The sequence below is a fragment of the Bubalus bubalis genome, chromosome 3 (genome assembly GCF_019923935.1).
Source record: "Bubalus bubalis isolate 160015118507 breed Murrah chromosome 3, NDDB_SH_1, whole genome shotgun sequence".
Taxonomy (NCBI): Eukaryota; Metazoa; Chordata; class Mammalia; order Artiodactyla; family Bovidae; genus Bubalus; species Bubalus bubalis.
Genome location: NC_059159.1, coordinates 17,021,835 through 17,042,592, shown reverse-complemented (window position 1 = coordinate 17,042,592; position 20,758 = coordinate 17,021,835). Strand labels below are relative to the sequence as shown.

Sequence of the window (20,758 nt, the reverse complement as noted above, 5' to 3'; positions counted from 1 at the left end):
AAAAAAAGCTTGCTGTGGTATTATATCGACTCAGCCAATTTGGGGCAAACTCCAATACCAAATCTTTCAATCTGCGAACATGGTATTTCTCTCCATTTTCTTTTATTTCCTCTCAACAGCGTTGGGTGGTTTTCATTGTACAGTTCTTACACACATTTTGTTAAATTGATTCTTTGAGTACTTCATATTTTTGATGACTTACAAATGATAATGTCATCATTATCACTTTTTGAAAGTTGTTTGTAATTGCTTACTACTAGTATGTAGGAATATAGTAATTTTTAATATAGTGGCCTGTATCCTGTGATCTTCTTAAATCTATTATTAAGTTTTGTTAGCTGTTGTGGAATCCTTAGAACTTTCTACTACACAAGTACATCATTTACAAAATGCTGCTTTACTTTCTTTCCAACCTGTCTGCCTTTATTTCTACATCTCGCCCTATTACTCTGTCTAGAACCTCTAGTGGCAATCTGAACTTTACATTTTCCTTTTCTAGTCTCATTCTGAAACTTCACCACCAGGGATACAGGTGGGTCTTTCTTCAAGGTTCTGAAAAACTTCTCCTTTTACATCTGAAGATCAGCACATCTCACTTTAGCTCTCAGTTCCTCCTGGGAATCAATCATTAACCACCTGAGATATACTCAAAAGTCCCAGTCCCTGAGTCCATACTCAGTATTGCAGCATAGAATGAAACATCACTGCATTATGGAAAAGGGTTAAAATCTAACCTAGCTGTATTTCAGAACAAGTCCAGATCTATAACCCAAATGCCGAGGTCCCATTCCTGGTTTTCTGTCCTTTTTCAGTGTGGGCAAAGAACCATCCCCCTACTGGCTGCTACCTGACAAGAGTTTACTCAAAAGCACAGGCTCTGGGCTCCTTTTTTTTAGTTTTTTTCTCTATAGTTATCTTGCCTTCCATCTTTCAAAAATCACTACAACCTCTGGCATGCCTTCTTTTTCCAGAATTACTTAGTATTTATTATATTTAATGTACTTGGAGGACTTCCCTGCTGGCTCAGATGGTAAAGCGTCTGCCTAAAACACCAGAGACCTGAGTTCCTTCCCTGGGTCGGGAAGATGCTCTGGAGAAGGAAATGGCAATGCACTTCAGTACTCTTGCCTGGAAAATCCCATGGATGGAGGAGCGTGGTAGGCTACAGTCCATGGGGTCACAAAGAGTCGGACATGACTGAGCGACTTCACTTCACTTCAAACATTAATGGGGTTCTGGCTCCCAGGGAGAGTAGAGGATGTGCTCAATCTGAACTAGGAGTGGGGCGGGGAGCAAAGAAGGTGGGGGTGAGTGAACATTAAAAAAAACCCATTATATTGTGGCTGGTGCTGTGTATTACTTCACCTTCACAACAATTCCATGATGTATTACTATGCTCCTTTTAATGATAGAAAACAGATTTTGAAAGGTGAGTTAACTTGTCAAGGTTACACAGTTTAGTAACTAACACTGTGCAAGCTCAGCTGTGTCTGACTCTTTGAGACCCCACTGACTTCAGCCTGTCAGGCTCCTCTCAGCTCATGGCATTTTCTAGGCAAGAATACCGGACTGGGTTGCCATTTCCTCCTTTAGGGATTAGAAAGGAACAAGCAACATTCAAACTCAAGTCTGTAAAATCCTAAAACTCATACTCTTAGCCACTACACCATGAAATTATTCTTTGGCCCAAAGAATTAATGCTTAAGTGTGTTAGCTGCTCAGTCGTGTGCAACTCTTTGTGATCCCATAGACTACAGCCCGCCAGGCTCCTCTGTCCATGGCACTCTCCATGGGACCTTCCCAACCCAGGGATCAAACCTGGATCTCTTGCACTGCAGGCAAATTCTTTACCATCTGAGACACCAGGAAAACCCAGAGAATGGAGCAGTTTAATTCTGAGGTGGAATCTGATAATTCTCAAATTATTCCCAAGGAAGTGGAGAGTATACAATATTTTTCAAAAGAGTTCTGCAGTGTAGCAAAACTTAACTCTTTCCTATAGCACAGACTATGTATTTCACGACTCTTCAAAGAATAAGACACATCTCTGGGAACAGTGCTCTTGTGAATTTTTTTCCATAATCATTCTTTCTTTTACACACTTAAAAACAAATTCACCTATCATAACCCTTAAAATAAATGATCAATCAGCTTTCAGCCAGGCCAAGGATATCAGAGCTCACTGTACTCCTAGCCCTTAGAGCCCACCCAAACTCCTCAATAAAATGGCTTGATTATCCCACACGCCAAAGGTCAAATGTTTAAAAAAAAAAAAAAAAAAAAAAAAAAAAAAAAAAAAAAATTTTTTTTTTTTTTTTTTTTAAAAATCTCCCACGTAAGAATTGAGTTTAGAAGTATTAATCAAATTGAATTAAATTTAGGGGAATTTTAATCAATTAAAAATTCTTTGCTCAGAGTGGTTGGGGAAAAGGGTGTACTGGAAATAAAGCACGGTCAACAGAAATTCTGAAAGCTGGGCTGAGTTCAAAGGTATAAAGAAGGCTCAAGAAGTGGGGGAACACCTCTTCTATATCCCAGGACATCCCCTGTGTCAGCAAGAGAGTTACTCCCACTTGGCAAAGGCTGGTTTTTCTTATTTATTTGGTCTTTTTGGGGGCTGTACCACATGGCATGTGGGATCTTCTCCAACCAGGGATCGAACCCATGCCCCCTGCATTGGGAGCGTGCGGTCTTAACCACTGGACCATGAGGGAAGTCTGCATAGGCTGTTTAATGGGACCACAAAAGCATAGTGATTTTACTCCTCCCACTGTTTTATAGTGCAAATAAGCAGTCCTGGACCCTGACAGGGCCTGGTTCATCACTGAGGAGGAGAAGAGAACAAGAACAAATCACTTGGCTGGGCTTCAGCATCTTCAGCTGTAAAATGAGGCAGCAAGATCTGATCAGGGCTGGAGATACCCCAGCACACATGCTCTAACTCTCTCACCTCTTCTGTCTGCTGCAGGCACAGGCTCCTGGCAGTACTCGCTGTTGTACCCCAAGACCTTAGACCTGTCTCAAATAATTAATTAATCTAATTATAAATCAATCTCACTAAGCACAAGAGAGAAAAAACATGTATGTTATTGCTAGACTAGATGACTACTGTGCCTCTCAACTCTAACACGTTAAATTAATGACTTTTCAACTAAAACTCCACTCCTAACCCTTACCCCACCCCCATTTTAAATGCTCAGAAGTAAAAATTGGCACAAGTGTAAACCATACCTTGTGCTCTGGAGTTGGGTATTAAGCAGAATCAAGAGCAACTTCCCCTATAAAACCCACTGAATAAGCTGTTAGGGATAACTGTTTACGGGACTCAGGCTACTATACATTGCTAGAAGTTTGCTGTGTTTTAGCAGCTTTCATATAAAAGTGAAGAGAGACTCAGTTAAATCCCCCAAAATCAGTGAACAAAAATGATCTCTTAGGAACTGCTAGTCTGAGTTCATGCTCTGAGTAATAACACCTGGGATCCACACAGAGCTACAATTCTGAAAATAGACATAGAGGACCTGAAAGTAAGCAAAGAAAGAGTTCACACCTGCATAGGCAATGGCCATTAAAGTGGTATTAACCAGGCAGGAGGGTACAGATCCTTAACCAGGTCAATGACAAGAGACATTACCTTAGTTTGCCATTTCCTCAAACAAAAAGAAGACTTTAGCTTCAAGCCCGCCAGAGTCTGACATCCCATGATCCACCATTTTCTCAAGCACACTTTCTCATGGTGTTCGGTCACGCTCACTTCCTCCTCCTGCTGGTAAGCTGCAATAGCCTCATGGATACAGCTAGTTGTCTTGGCAAGCTCTCTCAAAAGAGCAGAGCTCTTCAAGGCCAGCAGGTGGTGCTCTTATTAAGCACAAACCTAAGTCAACATGTTTTTCCCCAAGGTTGCTGCTGCTGCTAAGTCATTTCAGTTGTGTCCGACTCTGCGCGACCCCCATAGACGGCAGCCCACCAGGCTCCGCCATCCCTGGGATTCTCCAGGCAAGAACACTGGAGTGGGTTGCCATTTCCTTCTCCAATGCATGAAAGTGAAAAGGGAAAGTCAAGTCGCTCAGTTGTGTCCGACTCTTTGTGATCCCATGACTGCAGCCTACCAGGCTCCTCCGTCCATGGGATTTTCCAGGCAACAGTACTGGAGTGGGTTGCCATTATACATCCTCTATTTCAAGCTAAGCTTTAGCTGGCTTGATTACATGAGGTAATAAGGAAACAAGCTCCTGTTTCTGGAATACTAAAGGGTTGAGTGAGTGAAGTCGCTCAGTCATGTCCGACTCTTTGCGACCCCATGGACTGTAGCCCACCAGGCTCCTCCGTCCACAAGATTTTCTAGTCAAGAGTACTGGAGTGGGTTGCCATTTCCTTCTCCAGGGGATGTTCCCGACCCAGGGATCTAACCCAGGTCTCCAACATGGCAGGCAGACACTTTACCTCTGAGCCACCAGGGTAGGACTAACGGGTTATCACACCCTAATGTCTCCACCTTCCAGCCAGGGAGCAGTTCCTAAAATGAATGGGAGTGGCTAAGGTGTGGTAAGATGGGAGATGAACTCTAGGATTAAGAGCTACAATTGGTTCCCATCCCAACAAGTACACAGACTGGCTAGCGAAACATCAGTAAAACTACAGAAAATGAAAAGTTGGACGTCCTGCCATCTTTAAATGTATTCTAGAGAAGAACGGGGTGGCCCGGAGGTCAGCTTTGACCCACACAGTATGCTGGTTGCTAGTCTTCACTATCACTTACTATTATACACAAAAAGATATGGGGAATCTCAATATTTCAGGAGACACTATTCATATCTTCATGGCCCTGGCAATCTTCCAGTTTACAAATGTGGCATTCTGTATTCTGAGTGTGGCAGTTGTCTGAATCAAGTAAAAAATCCCAATAGTCACAATATTAGACACAATAATTAGGTCCCTGGGTTGAGTCACACAAAGTCTACTGTATTCATAGGCAGATATGTTAATGCTCAACTTGAGAAAGTAAAAAATATATATACTATTCTTTACTGTCTCATAAAGAGAATTTAATGACCATCTCTCTTGTCCAAACTCCAATGTCATAATTAGGATATGTGTGTGTGTTTGTGTGTGTGGCTGACACAAGGGAGAGAGTGGGGAAAGGCAAGAGTGGGCAAAGGGTGGAGGTGGGGAGAGAAGACAAGAGACAGGAAAAGACCACAGGGACTACAGAATGATGGAACAGGAGATGGCAGGCAGATGTCTTGGGCATATTTAGATGATGGGAGAGAATTCACAACTCTACAAGGTAATACTGTTGGCAAAGCAATGATCAACATATTTATCAGTTGATACTGATTCAACAGGCAAAAGATCTTATCAGAATCTTAATATAACTATATAGACTTCAGGCTTCTTTATTCAAATACGAGACCATGCAATTCAACACTGTAATCTTAAGAGAATAACTCAACACATGTTCTGGAGTCGTCTTGGTGTCTCTGCCTGAAGCTGCAGCCTGGAAATGGGCAGAAATCTGACTTCTCTTAATAACCTGGCTGGGGAGAAGCATGAATTATAGTGAAAAGAAGGACAGGAATCAGATTACTTGGGTTTAAATTTTGGAGACTGCTACATCAGCTATGTAGCCTGAGATAAACCACAACCTCTCTAAGCCTATTTCTTGATATGTAAAACTGAAGTAACTTTACAAGATTACTGAGAAAACCAAATGAGACAAGAAATAAGAGAAGTGCATATAAACTATAAATGCTATACAAATATTATCTTAAGTTACACGAGCCATAATCCAAATGGCAGGAGAGGGTAAAAGTCAATGACTCTGGAATCTGAAGCATAGAGGAACATGTTTCGTGTTTTCCAGTCATTATATTCTAAAGTGTATTTACTGCTCCATCACTCCTGATCTAAACCCTTGCCTAGTTTACTGTTCATATGTTTCAAGTATTCTAAATATCTCCACTCTTACGAGAAGTCACATGGCAGCAAGACTATTACACCATGCCGTTTCTTACAGTTGGAGGGAATTTTAATAATAAGGCTTGGGGAAGCTAACAGATTTAGATGACCAAGAAAGAATCCAATCATTTGAAGAACAGATAAGGAATCTGAGGGGATTATGGCCATCTAATGTTTGATCAACTGTCAATTAGATGAGGGGATTTTCTAGGATAGTTTATTAGCAATGACTGCTTTTATAAATAAAGTTTTATTTAAAGTCACACCCACCTCCTTATACATAGTCTACATACTGGTTTTGTGCTACAAAGGCAGAGCTGCCTAGTTCCAACACAGACTAAACCTAGACAGTATGATCCATAAAGCCCAAATTATGTGTCCCTTTAAGAAAAAGATAATATATCATTCATGCTAAAAACCTGATTTTCTTCACATAGCACTAAGTAAATTTTACATCCAACATAATTCTCATTCCAAAGACCCCAATTTTTGTTACCCTCCTTTCAAAAACGTGTACAGACTATCTGTAAGGTGCTATGAAGGACAGAGTAAGGAGAGAAACATAGTCCCTTACCCTCAGAGAACTAAGTATTCTGGAGGTTGGGGCCAGATGGGGAGACTATTTGCAAACCAATGAAACCAATCCAAATTATGAAAACACTGGCTTCTGTAGTCTATAGAGTAGTTTTCAACATTTTTGCTCATGAACTCCTCATCATTTGAAATGTAATTTTTCTTTATTTAGATTTTTTTTCTGGCCACACCGAGAGGCTTGTGGGATCTCAGTTCCCTAACCAGGGACTGAACCTAGGCCCTTGGCAGTGAAAGAGCAGAGTCCCAACCACTGGACTGCAAGGGAATTCCAAAATGTAATTTTTAGAAAAATTATAAACTCAGGACAATTATAGGCTTCCCTGGTGGCTCAGTGTAAAGAATCTGCAGAACACACAGGTTCAATCCCTAGTCTGTGAAGATTCCACATGCCACAGAGCACAGAAGACCCCCATGTGCCGCAACTATTGAGCCTGTGCTCTAGAGCCCAGGAGCCTAACTACTGAAGCCCACACGACACAACCACTGAAGCCCAAACTGCTCTAGAGCCTGTGCTCCGCAACAAGAGAAGTCACTGCAACAAGAAGCCCGTATACCACAACGAAGAGTAAACACCTGCTCACGGCAACTAGGGAAAAGCCCATGCACGCAGCAACAAAGAACCAGTGCAGCCAAAACATATAAACAAATTATATATAAAGAAGAAAATGACCCTTTTTATATATAAAAAAAGAAACTAAAATATACATTAAAAGTATTTTATACCAACACCCTGGCATGTTAAAATCTATTTCTTCAATCAGACTTCAGTCCCAGTAAAATCTACTTTCAGTTATCAATTATTTTTAAAATTTAAATACTGTATAGTTGATGTGCAATATGTTAGTTTCACATGTAAGTTATTAATTCTAAACGTAAGTAGTTATTCTAAAGTAACAGAAAAGGTAGAGGATCTTGCCAGACGTTATACACACAAAAAATACTGTACCTCCATCTTCATTATTTATTCAAATTTCCTTTTACTTAACTCCCACAGGATTCTTCTTCAGGAGCCATGAACTCTTGAGATGGTTCCTTTGGTGTCCCTACTGCCCAAGGTTTTTATACTCTGGGGGGTGAGCAAGACCCACAGCAAGACTCAATATGGATAAAAGAAGTGACTTTCTTTTGTGAGGTGGGAGAAAAGCAATTATGAAAAGGGAGGTGGAAGAGAAAATCAGCAGACATAGAGGCTTATCAGGTAGATCAACTTTAAAAAAAAAACAACAAAAAAAAACCCAGCACATGTGAACTCTGAGGATCTATGCTCGCATACACCTGAGAAAGCAGTCACGTAACCATTGCATGTACACCCCCCGTATGAAGACATTCTCCCCGAACAGTGCTGCCCATGCTGTTTCACATCATAACACAGGCAACTGTCTCACCCTCACCACCTGAAACCTTAGGGCGAAATCTCTTAGCAAGCTGTAATGTTTTAGTGGCACATTCTGGTCGAGGGGATCTGTTGTGCATGATGTGCAAAATCCTGAGAGAATATTCTGCTGACAGTAATACCTGGACGGTACCTGGACTGTACCAGAATCTTGGCCAACTGTCTTTCACTTTGAACCCTTTAAGTCTCACTCATTAGACTTCATGGAGCCTTTCTTACCATCTGGAAATGCTAGAACCGGGTGAACACAGGAGTCCAACTGGGATAGGCGTTCCAACAGAGGGGCTTCATAGTGGATTTCTGGAGGCATGGTGCTGGCACTGCCTGAGCCGCACAGCGCGCAGGAAGGGTTCACATCACAGCCAGAACGCGCTGTGCTATTCCGGTGAACCTGGGAAAAGCCAGATAACACTCAATTCAGGGTCTGAAAAAAACTCAGCTCCCCATTCAGTATCCCAAAGATTCAAAATTCCCTCTCTCTAGATGCATATATGACACAGTTAACAAAATGTTTGATCAGTTTGTTAAAAGATTTCCATTTCTCCCACACACTAACCTTCAAAGTAATTAAGTAATAAATCCACTTCTTCTCCAATGAAGAGATGTAATTATGTGAAGCCCATTTAAGTGCTTACTGAGAACACTTTACAATACCTGTATGTTTCTACCACCATGATGCTTTTCCACCGTCTGCTACAGTGATCTGCTTCAGATTTCTAGGTAGAACATGACTTGCCCTCTTCAGCAACTTCATCCACCAAAGAGCCTTACTAATGAATAACCAACCACACCTTTCCTGTTCTTTTCGTATCTCCAAAAAAAGAATTCCAGGAGGCCTGAAACAACATGGCAAGTTTCCCTGGACTACACTCATTAGCTGCTCTTTAACCTAGCCTGAAATCTACTGTTATAAAGCTCATATTTAAGTAATGAAAATGAATTTGGTATGGTGAGTGTTCATACCCATAGTCTTTGTGTTAATTAGATTAATTCCAAGGGGATACAAATCATTTTCATTAAACTTCTTTTGTATACATGTGGGCACCATAAGAAATAACCTCCCTAGTTAAGTCCACAGTGAAAAATAATCTAAGTTTTCAAATGATGTAATTCTGTTTTGTTTTTAAATGATAGGATTTTTATAATTGTATGCTTTGAACTTTAGGTCATGCAGAATGCAGGATCCCTAGGTTCTAGTGTTAGGATTTGGCATTTGCCAAATCATGACCATGCAAAGTCACCCAGGCAGCATACAGTCCTAGAAGAAATGACTTGCCTGTGGAATGACCCTATGACATGGGATGCCAGGAGCAAGGAAGTATCAGAATAAAGACAAAAGGGTAGCATTGCAACTCTGTAACGACTGCGAGAATTGCATCTAGTTTCAGCACACACATCTCTTGAAAGCTGTTTGCCTTCACGGACGTGCACAGAAGAAAGATAAATATGAGAACAATTCGGTCTTTATCAACCTTCCTCAACTGCCTCCTCCTTGCAGCAACATAGATGGGTGGTATTCAAATAAGGCCCTGTGAAGGTCAGACTGGACAACTTACACTAAAGTAAAAGAATTCTAGTAAGCAACAACTGTTGTCTCTGAAAGGAAATTACACCAACTAAATATGCACTTTTGGTAGACAACATTAACTGGTACTGTTTTGGAAAAAAATACCTCTTGCAACCTATTTAAACCAGGGCTGGATTTCTGGGGGAGATAACATTTTGAGGTAGAGAAAGAGGGACCTGCATTACCAGAGACAAAAACCAGAGACCCACCAGTAGATGAACGGGAGAATTTAAGTAATTAGAATCCAAAAACTGCACCAAAACTTTAAATACTGACTAGATTAGAAAAATATATAAAAGTCAAAACAAGAAATCTTAAAAGGGAGGTATATTTTCTCCTCATGAAGTAAACCATTACATGAACTAGCTCTCCAAGTGGGCAATGAACAACATTCCATTTTTTTATGGCTAGAGTGTATCCCTTAAGTCATTAAGAGACTGGATGTAAAGTAAAAAGAATATGACAAGAAAAACCAAACTAAGAATAAAATTAAAGTAAAAGCTGAAATTACCAAAAGAAAAAATACATGACAGAAACACCAAATTCAAGAACTGCTCTTTTGGAGTTCCCCCTTGCTCTTCCCAAACCCACCTCAAGAAAGGGGTAGACAGGATAGAGCAACTAATTACATAAACAGTAAGACTGGCCTAATGAAGAGAAAAAGGGAAAGATGCAAACATATAAGAACTTAAAAAAAGCACTAGCTAAGTGATAAACCACTTAACCACTGGATCAACAGGGAAGTCTGCTAGTATAATTTATTAAGAGAAAATCTGGTGAATTTTTTGAAGGATAGTTTGGGCAACTTTATTTTTTATTTATTTTTTTTTGGGGGGGCAACTTTAAACACACACACACACACACACACACACAGAGAAAACAAGATGTCAAATTATACACACAAATTTTATTTATTAAAAAAAAAAAACCCACAAAAAAAGAAAAACAACCTACTATGAGCAAGTGTGATTTACTCCTGGATATCAAAACTATTTGACATTAGTGTATCAATTAACACAATTTCATGCTGGCCATTCAACATTTCTACTTAGATGTTTTAAGAGGCAACCAAAGTTAAGTGCCTTCAAAACCATGCTCCTAACTCTTCTCTACTTTCAGTAGCTCAGTCTTAAAATCCATGGACTCATCCTAAACTTCATTCCTTCTTCATACCCCAAAAATCAGTCATGAAATCTTGTCACCTCTGCCTTCTAAAGTATCCCAAGATCTGACTACTTTATACCACCCTCAACTGCAGTTCTTATTTGGGTTTCTTAAACAGTCTCCTAATTGGTGTTCCTGCTTGCCCCTCCCTTCAACTATTGTGTAATCTTGTTTCACAACCTTAATCAAACCATGATGCAGTTCTCTGCTCAAAACCTTCTCACAAGGAATAAATGTCAAAGTTCTTGCAATGGTACACACAAAGCCCTACGCCATCTGTTACTTCTGTCCCTTTTCTGACTCCATTTCCCTTTCCTGCTTTTCTCCTAGCTCATGCCACCAGTTCCTCTGACTTCCCTGCTACTTCCCCAAAATGGCAGGCAAATTTCCGGATCACAGACCTTTACACTTGGCCCTTCTATTAGCTCCAAGCTTATTCCCTCACTTCAGGTCTTTTTCTCAAATGTCATCCTCTTAAAAAACAACTTTTATTTAGAAACATACAAGTGAGAAAAGAGTCTCTATTCTTGACTGTGACCAAAAAAACACATTCTGGAATAAGTTTAACTGACATTTTAGGCACAAAGCTTAAAGTTATTAATTTGTAATATGCTACAAAATAACCTATAATAAAATTCAATAGGCTTTTGATACAGAAGGGAGAAGACGCAAATGGAATTTAAACCAACTACAAACCAGAAGAATAAATGCTAAGGGGGAAAGTTCCCAGAAAATTTCTGATAAGCAAAGGCAGAAGGGAGTGATTTGCTGACCACATGTTAAAAATATTACACAGGGATAGCAAAAGGTGGGGTGGGGGAAGAAGCTGGATTTCTACTTCACATCAAAATAAATCCCAAAGGTATTAAAAAGATTTACATTATGTTTATTAAATTACATTATTAAATTATGTTTTAAATTATTTATTAAATTATTATGTTTAAACTGTAAAAGAAAAACCAAGGGGCAACATCCAGTAGTTAAAAGTGTGAGCAATGGGGCCAGGCTGTTTGAGCCCTAACTCTGCTGCTGCTGCTAAGTCACATCAGTCGTGTCCGACCCTGTGCGACCCCACAGACGGCAGCCCAACAGGCTCCTCCATCCCTGGGATTTTCCAGGCAAGAACCCTGGAGTGGGTTGCCATTGCCTTCTCCAATGCATGAAAGTGAAAAGTGCAAGTGAAGTTGCTCAGTTGTGTCCAACTCTTAGCGACCCAATGGACTGCAGCCCACCAGGCTCCTCTGTCCATGGGATTTTCCAGGCAAGAGTACTGAGTGGGGTGCCATTGCCTTCTCCGCCTAACTCTGCTACTGAGCTGTATAAACTTAGACAAGTTACTTAATGGCTTCATTCATAATAACAGCTGCTTATGTGACAAGGCTGTTGTGAAAATAAAAATCACTTAGAATAGTGTCTGGTATCAACTCTGTTACTTGTATAGTCATACAAAACACACTATTTTCATTTATAATTGAAGAAGGGAAAACAAGGACATCAACCTTAAAGATCATTGATATTAAATCCTAGCTTTCATGTTACTGTGTGACCCCTCAAATTTATTCATCTGTTAATAAAGGATTCATATTGCCAATTTCATGTGACTGTGAGAAATATAATTTTGCAAGCTGATAAAATACTACACAAGTGCTAGCTATGTCAGAGTTTCTCACAAAAGCACTACTGACACTTAGAGCCTGATAATTTTTTATTGTGAGGAGCTGTCCTATGCACGGAAGTAAGGAGCAGCTTCCCTGGCCTCTACTCACAGTGCAAGTGATACCCTCCCTCCCACCTCTGACAACCAGAAGTGACCACAAGGTCAAATGTTTCCTAGGGTGGGCAAGTGGGTGAAGATCATTGAGAACCAGGTGGCTCAAGTTACGATGATCATTCTTAGTAAAATTCAAAGCAGAGGCACCCATTAAATATTAATAGTGAGAAAAAAGAAATGCCTCAAGACTACATCAGTCAAGGCGAAAGGACTCAAGAGCAAGAGTGAAGAGGTTTCCAAGAAACAAAATGTTAACTAGAACATAGAAAATAATTTCAATGGCTTGAATAACTCAAATATGTTTAAATAGATGACTTCATAATCACACACACTAACCCCTCCACAAAGACTTTATTGACTGCCCTTGGAAGATGGCAGAAAATCAACTTATTACTTGAAAATTGGTAGATAAAAGGATATCAACACAAATCATGCTTCCCCCTCCACCCCACAGACTGTACTTAACAGTAAACCAATAGTAGAAAAGGGCATTTTTCTCTTTAAATACATAGTCTAGCTAATAAACAAAGAGTAAATGGTATGAATAGAATATAACTTCAACTCCTGATGCAACAAGTGGGTCCAGGCAATGGCCATTACTGACTAAAAACACGAGAGAGACAAGATATTACATGTCTTCTCATTTAAGTGTCCTTACCAAAACAAAACCTAGATTTAAGTTTCTATATGCAGACTTTAATGCACTAAAAGTAAGAGATTAAGGAATATACAGAGGGATGGATATAATGGTAAAATGTGGTCAATGCTAACAGTAGAATCTACGAGATACAGCTGCTCACCGCAAAATTCACACAATGATACTATGTTTGGATAACATCATAATGAAATTTTGGAAAAGAAAACAACGACCCCATAGAATTTCTTCTGGCCATGATGGATTAAGAATGATCATGCTTATCTTTTAGCCATAAACTAGGAAACCAGACAACACACAGCTTAAGACAGAACAAATGAGGTAGTCTGTGACTGTCCTGGCTTTCTGCCTGGAGACACAACACAGACTGCTCAGCAGGTGAGGGGTTCCAAGCAGAGCATGATGGTTCCACTGAGTTGAGGAAACAAACTCCCAGAGACTGCAGTGCAGAGGCTCAGGTGACGGATAACTATGAGGCAGAATTCTTCAGAAGAGGAAGCCATACAGAAAAAGAGCTCCAGAAATCATCATGAGATTCCCTCAGGTGTTCGTGGAATACTAAGAATCCCACATGGAGTTAAACTTCATCAGGTCAGGCGAAGATCCAGCAAGAAGCTATGGACTGAACAGTTCCCAGAGCTCACAGTGGCAGAGAGACTTCCCAACTGTGACCTGTCAAGTGGCATGGAGCATTCAGAAAAGACCCCAGAAGACCCGGGTTACTCTATACCCTTCTAATAAAGGAAAAACAGAATCTCAAATAACTTAGCTGCCAACAAAACAAAGCCTCTTTAAAGGAAGATAATATAATCTCTATGCTTCAATCATGTAAAATTAAATGTCCAACATCCAAAAAAACATTGTTAAGATATGTCAAGAGGCGAGAAAGTTATACCACAGGTATACAATCAGAAAATTGTAAGTCATAGGATAAATAACTGGAATAACCCAGTTTTCTCAACAAATAAATTGCAAGGAAAGGGGGTATGATGGATAGCTTACAGCAAACCAACACTCTTACTGAGAACTAGAACAGCCAGATTTAAAAAGAAAAAAAAGCAAATATAACTTTAAGATATGAGAGAAATGTTAAAACAATGACAATACTGAGAGGCCAAGATTCCAGAGGGGGAAGAACCATTGAAGTGTTGAGTTGCTTCTTTTTGGGGACAATGGGTGATTTCCGAATGATGCTTAGAATCTGGTGCCCTGATGGAGGGTCACTTCTGGGTACAGAGAAATGAGCAGAGGTTCTGATGATTTTGTAGGGCTGAAGGGACAACTTTAGAGACTTCAAAAGCCAAATTCCCAGTGAAAAGAAAGGACAGGAAACTACAAATGACATGTCAGGTGCTCCCATTCCTAAGGCATTTGGAAAATTCTGAAGCTGTGATGGGTAGGAGGCTAAAAAGCTAAGCAGAAAGACTCTGGACAGCAGAGCATTTCTGGTGGGCTCACTGAGGAAGAGACTACAATTAAGAGTTCATGATACACATGAGGGCACTGGCCACTGAATCAGCTGGAAACGGGAATAAGAAACAAGGCTGTGCCTTAAGAAAGGACCACTTTTTATGTGACATCTAAAATGCCAAGTACACTGGTATTAAGAAGTATATGTAACATAAAAATCAAGTGTATGTGCACAGCAATTAAAACAGTAAATGCAAGTGTATCAAATATTGAAAGAAAATATACAGTCATCTAACCTTTTATTAGTTTATTTTCCTACAATCTTATGTAGACTGCTTGAAAACAAAATGGCATCAGTAAATCAATGTTGCGAATAAAGTCACCATATTTTATATTTATTTCAGCATACTTAAAAAAAAAACACCTACTTCACCTACTCATGATTTTACAATGAGATGTTAGGAAATGGAAAATGTTGGTCGGTAAAGGCTTCATTTTCAATTTCAGTATTGCCAAGTATCCAAATATCACCTACAAAGAGATTACAGAACAGAAAGCAGATGTTCTGAAATGATTCTCTTGGAATCATTGTAATTCATGCACATGCTTAATCAGGATTACTTTACCAAGGTTACTGTTATCAAGGAAGTTTGGGAAACAAATAAGATACTCTTTAAGTCTTTCATGTCTTTTACGAATCTCGGAGTGGAAGACATGGCATGAGGTGCTCTCTGAATTGATTTACCCATCACATTACAGTGGTGGCAGATACCTCAAACCACCTATGAGCTCATCACTACTCTGAAGTCAAGACAGTTACTGCACCTGCTGCTAACTCTTGTTATTTAAGAGATCCAGCCAGTCAATCCTAAAGGAAATCAGCCCTGAATGTTTGCTGGAAGGACTGATGCTGAAGCTCAAACTCCAATAATGTGAAGAACCGACTCATTGGAAAAGATCCTAATGCTGGTAAAGATTGAAGGCAGGAGGAGAAGTGGATGACAGAAGATGAGATGGTTGGATGGCATCACTGATGAAATGGACATGAGTTTGAGTAGGCTCCGGGAGTTGGTGACAGACAGGGAAGCCTGGCATGCTACAGTCCAGGGGTCACAAAGAGTCAGACACGACTGAGCTACTGAACTGAACTGAAGAAATTTATATACCACAAAATTTAACAACTGTTTCAACATACTTGGTTTCCTCTATAAGCTAATGTCTTTTATTTTGTGCATTAAAAAAAAATTATTCTGATAAAATTCCACAGACTTTATCACACTGCCAAAGGCTTGATCAGGAGAAAGAAATTCCGAGATGCAAGAAACAGAAAAGAATTCAACGCCAAGGCTGGTCTTGGGATAATAGCCAGAGAAGTGGCAAGGAAGTTTAAAATCTACTCCGTATTTTGGTGGAAAAAGCCAACTGCAAGAAAGTGAAAGCCCAGTCCCAACCTACGTTCATGTAAGAGGTCCAAAATCACCTGAATTCTGGAAGTCTCTTCAGAAGCTAATGGAAAAACTGTGGTTTAAGGACACTTTCACAGTCCAGGGATCACAAGACTCCTACAGAAAACATGCCTCCCTGGCCATGGCCCCAGACGAGCTATGAAAGATACTGTAAATCATACAAGAACACAGACCGTTATAAGGAAGTCACTACAGAAATAGGAAGAAGCGGTGTTCAGTGAACTAGAAATAGAAAAATTAGAAAACAACTTTTAATAAGTATATTAAAATTTTTCATAGTGATAATGAGAGGAATACAAGTCATGAGACAAGTACAGGATAAAAAAGGTTTCTAAAAGTACTTAAGAGGATGTTTCTAAAAGTAACTGATTCTAAGGAAAAAAGTACACACTGAAATAAAAAATCCAACTGGTAAAAAAGCTAGTGTTCCTCCTCATGAAGAGGAGGAACAGTAAGAGAAGATGACATGAAATAAAGCATAGGAAGACAGATATGAAATGCAAAGTATAAAAAGAAATGAAGCAATATGGAACAGAGAATGAAGATCAACAACAATACACAGACATTTATATTTAAAAAGAGAGAACAGAAAAGGAAAAATTGGAAGAAATAATGATTAGAAAAATTTCAAAACTCAAGCCAAATAAGAACTCTCAGAATAAGGGTGCAAAAACCAAGACCTAGTGGCTAAAAACCAATTCATACATCTAAATATGTCCCTTGATATTGCAAAACATAGAAACAAAACACACACACACCCCCCCAAAAGTAAGGGATTGGTGTAAAGATTTTAGTTACCAGAGAGAAGATACAGATAATCTATAAAGAAACAATTAAAACTGATACCAGAATTTTCAAAAGTATTGGAAGGCAATGAAATTATCTTCAAAGTGCTGAATACAAAAGTTTACATGTAGTTAAGTCATCATTCAAGATTAAAGGCAAAATATAACTTTGTATTCACAAATACACACATACGTATATACAGATTTCACACACAAATGTTAATTCTGTATGTTTTTAATATATAAAGACTTCACAGCTCATACCACTATTGGAAGGCTACCACATGTATTCATCAAGAATGGAATGGGATGTAAGAAGCAACAGTAAACAAGAATGGCAGAAGTGTTGGTAAATGTAAATAAGTAATTAAGTATGAACTTAATGACTAATTTGGGAGGGACTGAAAAGATAACTAAAATAATAAAAACAAATTACAGATAAATAAATTACTGACACAAAAACTGAAAACAAAGAGATGGAAAAGGATGTATCTAGCAAGTGTACTTATCAAAGAAACCCATTTAAAGTTAAAGCATGAAGAGAGATCAAAAGGGAAACAACATAATGATTAAGATGAAGAAGAAATAACAATCATTAACTAGGATGTACCAAACCAGCCATCCTAGAACTATATGAACACATATGAATTAAAAAAAAAAAAAATAGAAATGAGGTTGGGGAAACGAGAGAGGTGGTTTAAGGGTATAAACTGACTACTAGTTGATAAGTCCTGGAGATCTAATGCATAGTACAATGAATTATAGATGATGCCACTGTATTATTAGCAACAAATGTGCTAAGAGACTAGATCTTAATTATTCTCACCACAAGAAAGAAATGACAACTATGTGACATGATAGAGGTGTTAGGGTTAGCTCAGGCTATAATGGCAATCAAATTGCACTTTAACTTGCACAATACACATAGCGAACAGATTTCAAACAAACCAACAGAAGGTAGACCAAAGGATATAGAAGATATGAACACAGTAAGTCAAAGATATGAGTTAAATTTAGAACCCTGAAGTCAAGAAACAGGATACAAATATACACACCCCCACAAGCAGTGCCTTTTAAGGAAATGTGGACTATTTTACAAAAGCTGAACTAAAATTATGTACATCAACATGGAGATCTTGAAAACACAATACTGATTTAACACACACCCCCCTCGCAAACAAAAACACACACCAAAAAACCAAAACCAACTTGCAGAGTATGTGCAACATGACAGCATTACTGCATTTTGTGCTCTTTGGTTACCTCTTTCTAGTGGCAAGGAAGAAGATAAAGGAGATCCACTGGTTATCTATAACTTTCTTTTAATATTAAAAAACACACACACGAAGTAAAAAAATTTAAAATATTAGCATTTAGTATGGTGCATACATCAATGCTTGTTACATCGGTCTTTATACATCACAGCATTAAAATAAACAGGGAAGAAGGCAGGTAAACCTGTAATTTTTTCTATACAAAGAGAACTTAAGTTCTTCATATAATAAATTTAGTAATACAGAAGAGTGCAGGGGGAATAAAAGAAAGTTCAAATATTAATATTTCAGAACAAAGGTATATTAAGTTTGAAAACTGCTGAAATCCAAGAATCAAATTGGGAACAGCACCAATCAGTCTGTCTTCTAGATTTAGAATGAGAAAAGGATTCAACTATCTTATGAGCAGCAAAGACAAGGACCAATGGCCAGTGTACTAAGAATAGCGACACATTCCCAGACCCTACCTCCAAATTCATGTCTGCTCAGAACCACAGAATGTGACCGTTAATTGTAAACTGATTTGCATATGCAATTAGTTTAATATGAAGTACTACCGGATTTGTTGCTGTTTAGTCACTAAGTCATGCCCCACTCTTTGTGACCCCAAGGACTGTAGCCCACCAGGATCCTCTGTCCACAGGATTTCCCAGGCAAAAATACTGGAGTGGGTTGCCATTTCCTTTTCCAGAGGATCTTCCCAACCTAGGGATCGAATCCACGTCTCCTTCATTGCAGGAAGATTTCTTTGCCGTTGAGCAACGAGGCCTTAAATCCAATGACAGGCATCCTTATAAGGCTACATGAGAACACAGACACACTGGGAAGGTGATCATGTGAAGATGGAAGCAGAGATGGGAACTATGATGCTTCAAGCCAAAGGATGCTAAGGCTGCCTGCAGAAAGTGGCAAGAAAGGATTCTTCCCTGGAGCTTTCAGAGGCCAGGCAAGGGTTGACACTGATTTCAATGTCAGACTTCTAGCCTCCAGAACTGGGACAGGAAACAAATTCAGTCAGTTGCTAAGTTTTTGCTAATGATAAATACAAAGTCTAGATAGATAAAATTATTTTTTTAATGACTAAAGAGAAAAAAACAACCAAAAACAAAACCCTTTGCATGGGGACTACAAGTAGAACATTGGAGAACAAAGGAAAAGAAAGCAAATCTGAGAAATTCGGAAAAAGAATACTTCTGGAAAACTGAAAATACTTCAAGTTCAATAAAGCAATTAATGAAATACTTCAAGTTCAATAAAGCAATTAATGAAACTTTTGGTATCTCCAAAAAAAAAAAAAAAAAAGTTTAAGATAACACAGCCTCTATTATAAAGTAAGAGAGTAAAAGGACAACAAGATGACACAATAAATATAAACTTAACTGCCATTCCTTTGCACTATGGGAGAACCAAAGGGCTGAAGACAGTGAGAGAAAAATTAACAGCTAGCTAACATCTGAATACTTATTATTTGTGTTCAAAATATGCCAGTCATTTCAGGAATCTAATTTAATGATCACAACAATGCTGTAGAGCAGGTAGTAAGAGCTAGAAAAAAAGAAAAGGGAACAGTAACATATTGATAATTGGTATACTTAGAAGAGGCAACTACAAACTTAAGAGAATAAAAAAACCAAAGTGTCACCACATTTCTTCTATAATAACAGAAGGAAACAGGGGTACATAAAAAACACTCTGAAGCACAGTCTGGTGCAGCGCTGCATTGGTAAAAATATTCTGTATTAGTCAAATGACTACTCAATACTTGAAATGGGGCTGGTGTGGGTGACGTACTGAATTTTTTAATTCTAATTTTAAATAGTTACATGTGGACAGTGGATATCATATTGGACAGCATAAGAGTAAAATCAGTTACCAATAAAAAGCAAAGAAACTAAGACTGGCCAAAACAAAACACAATAAACAATTGTTCTCTTCTGCCTACCAAAAGACACAAGAAAGAGTTTTGAGGGACAAAAATGATGATCTAAGAACAAACTGTTGTTCAAATCACTGAAGAACCACAAATTCAAATTCAAAACTCACACAAAGAAATTCCCTCCTGGTCCGCTGGTAGAGACCCTGAGCTCCCAATGCAGGGGGCCCAGGTTTGATCCTTGGTCAGGGAACTAGACCCCACATGCTGCAACTAAGACCCAGTACAGCCATAAAAAAAGGAGCATATGAAGATATTCAACACATGTTGAAATGTTATAATCAAAACCATCCTAAATAAGTATACTTTTATGTTATTTCAAAAATCATATAGAAAACAAAACATTAAATTTAAATTTAATGTGAAAAATGCATACAACTAAATGAGAAAAATTCATACAACTAAACATTAGTATTAAGAAAAGTAAAATGAAAGACAAAAAACTACTGGAGACAGGAGTCACAGTCACAAAGAGGATATAAATTTATTAAACTGTACTAGACAGTTTTTTAAAAAATCAACACAACAGACCACAAACATAAGCAGAAACTATAGAAACATTTTGACCAAAATGCTATAAAAATTAATAGTTAATAATAAACGCTTAAAAAGAAAAACTAACAATTTAGAATCTAAAAACTCAATTCTTAACTCCTGGGAAAAAAACTAAAAAACTCAAAGGCAACTTACAAATAGCAGAAAAAACACTTCCTTCACACATCAAAGGCTGTGGAATGCTATCCAAAACTACACTCAGAAGAAAACTCAAAAAGTTAAATGCTTTTGTT

The 20,758-nt window shown here is 38.6% G+C and overlaps 1 protein-coding gene across 5 annotated transcripts in view; it reads right to left on the bottom strand.

Moving 5' to 3' along the window:
* KANSL1 (KAT8 regulatory NSL complex subunit 1) overlaps window positions 1–20,758 on the bottom strand; it is a 171,923-nt gene that overhangs the window by 9,699 nt on the left and 141,466 nt on the right. For all 5 annotated transcript variants that reach the window (XM_006060691.4, XM_006060688.4, XM_044938850.2 and 2 more), the window contains one exon: window positions 8,165–8,336. In XM_006060691.4, the coding sequence (XP_006060753.1) occupies window positions 8,165–8,336 (172 nt within the window). The remainder of the gene's footprint in view (window positions 1–8,164; window positions 8,337–20,758) is intronic.